Consider the following 1,755-nt stretch of genomic DNA (forward strand, 5'->3'; position numbering starts at 1 on the left):
CCTACAGTTTAGTTTGATGCTTCGAGTAAGTTCCAAGTTCTTATAGTTTAACATTTATATCTTTTATTGGAGTCTACAGTCTGCTAAATAAAAGCAGTAACAAGGTATTTCACAAACTATTAGACAATTTCTGTCTTATCGATTTAATTTCGTAAAAAATTAGGTATAGTCACACTAACCTAAAAATGCTGTATTTCATCTACTTTACTCTATAGGACGTGGTTCCGGCCCTCAAAATGACCCCTTAGGGTTTTTTTTTTTATTCTACACGTTTTTGAGAAGAGCTTGTGCTTTTAATCAAGATCCGCAGGCAAACTCAGCATGTAAAAATAATTTTACAAAAGTCCAAGATAATACTTTCAAATCCATTTTATTTTCCTTTGTTCTCCTCACATACAAAACTTCACACACCATGTTTCTTAGTTAAGTCACTTGATGTTGGCCAGGTACCATTTTATCCCTAGAGATTTGTTGGCATCGAAATCTGACAGTTAACCAGTGTTAAATCCTTACAATATTTACACAGCACAACACGTTAAGCTTTAGACGCTTGGCGATGAGACCACAGAGAGGACAAGACCGCTCTACACGCTCAGAGCCAGGTGTTCCCCGTCCCCACCTGGCGACTGTACACTGGTTCAAAGGGCAGCGGAGGCGACAGGCGGTTACTTCGGAGGACACTGAACTATGGTCAGAGGCACGTTGTGATGTCACCCAGTGTCACGTACCACGCGCCTTTCCCCAAGGCGGTCTCGTAATTCTAGAATGGCAGGTCCAGCTGATACGAAGGGACAGACAACACAATATTTCCTCTGTGGGGGCCTCCTACGCAGGCTATGCGTGCACGGTGACTTTGAACGTAACTCGTCCCAGGAACTTGTCACGATCATCCTGGTTTTTCAGGTTGGACGACCCGTCCACCTTGCACTCCACTGTCACTTCTTTGCCGTAGCCGCTGTGATCAAAGGGGAGCTGGACGGCAACGAGCGGCTGCAGATACCCGCCCTAGCAAACAAGGGAGAATACGTGAATCCTAACTTTTTTTAAAGGGTTTTTTGCCAGAAAGAGAGAGACAGCAAGAAATCACCCCCCAGGCGGAATGGCCACGCCACTATCCCTTCTCTCCCATTCTCCTCTCAAGATCTTGGGCACGCATGCACATATGCCTGCTGAGTTTAAGCCACCGGGTCCAGGACTTGAACTGCGGTCGACTATATGGGAGTCCAGAGACATAGCCATTACGCCGTCTGCTGGTCCCATGAATTCTAATTTCTATAGCAACTCCATCTGTGCTTTTCTTAGCAGACATTCATTTATTCTACAAAATTAAAAAAAAAAAAATCTGGGTCCAGCAGGTGGCATGGTTAAGGTGCTGAATTCTCACATAGCTGACCACAGTTCAAGTGTCAGACCCAGCAGCCTAAAAATCACGCCGGGCCCAGTGTGCACACGTGGTCAAGATTCTGAGAGCATGGAGAGCGTGGTGTGGCCATCCTCCCTGGGGAGTGACTCCTCACTGTCCCTCTATCCCTCCCTCTGTGCCCTCTGACAAAAATCTGAAAGAATCTATTCACTGACTTCTGTCCTCTGCCGTAGGCAGTTTTTCTTGGTTTGCTATAGGGCGTGTGCACTTGCTGGAGAAAGAGAGAGAAGGGTGGGGACAGTGAGAAACCACAAACTACAGAAACCAAGAAAGGCCGCTAGTCTTTTTTTTTTCTTTTGGGAGAGATTTTTGCTATAGGGCGTGTGTGCTTG

General features: G+C 45.8%; 1 protein-coding gene across 1 annotated transcript in view; it reads right to left on the minus strand.

Annotated features, from left to right (window-relative positions):
* Positions 1-353: 353 nt before the first annotated feature.
* Positions 354-1,755, minus strand: part of ATP1B3 (ATPase Na+/K+ transporting subunit beta 3) — a 17,505-nt gene continuing 16,103 nt past the window's right edge. Inside the window, exon 6 of the mRNA XM_027765875.1 lies at positions 354-1,005. Coding sequence (XP_027621676.1) covers positions 835-1,005 — 171 coding nt within the window. The 3' untranslated portion in view covers positions 354-834. The remainder of the gene's footprint in view (positions 1,006-1,755) is intronic.

This window comes from Tupaia chinensis, unplaced genomic scaffold (genome assembly GCF_000334495.1).
Source record: "Tupaia chinensis unplaced genomic scaffold, TupChi_1.0 Scaffold139833_1, whole genome shotgun sequence".
Classification (NCBI taxonomy): domain Eukaryota; kingdom Metazoa; phylum Chordata; class Mammalia; order Scandentia; family Tupaiidae; genus Tupaia; species Tupaia belangeri.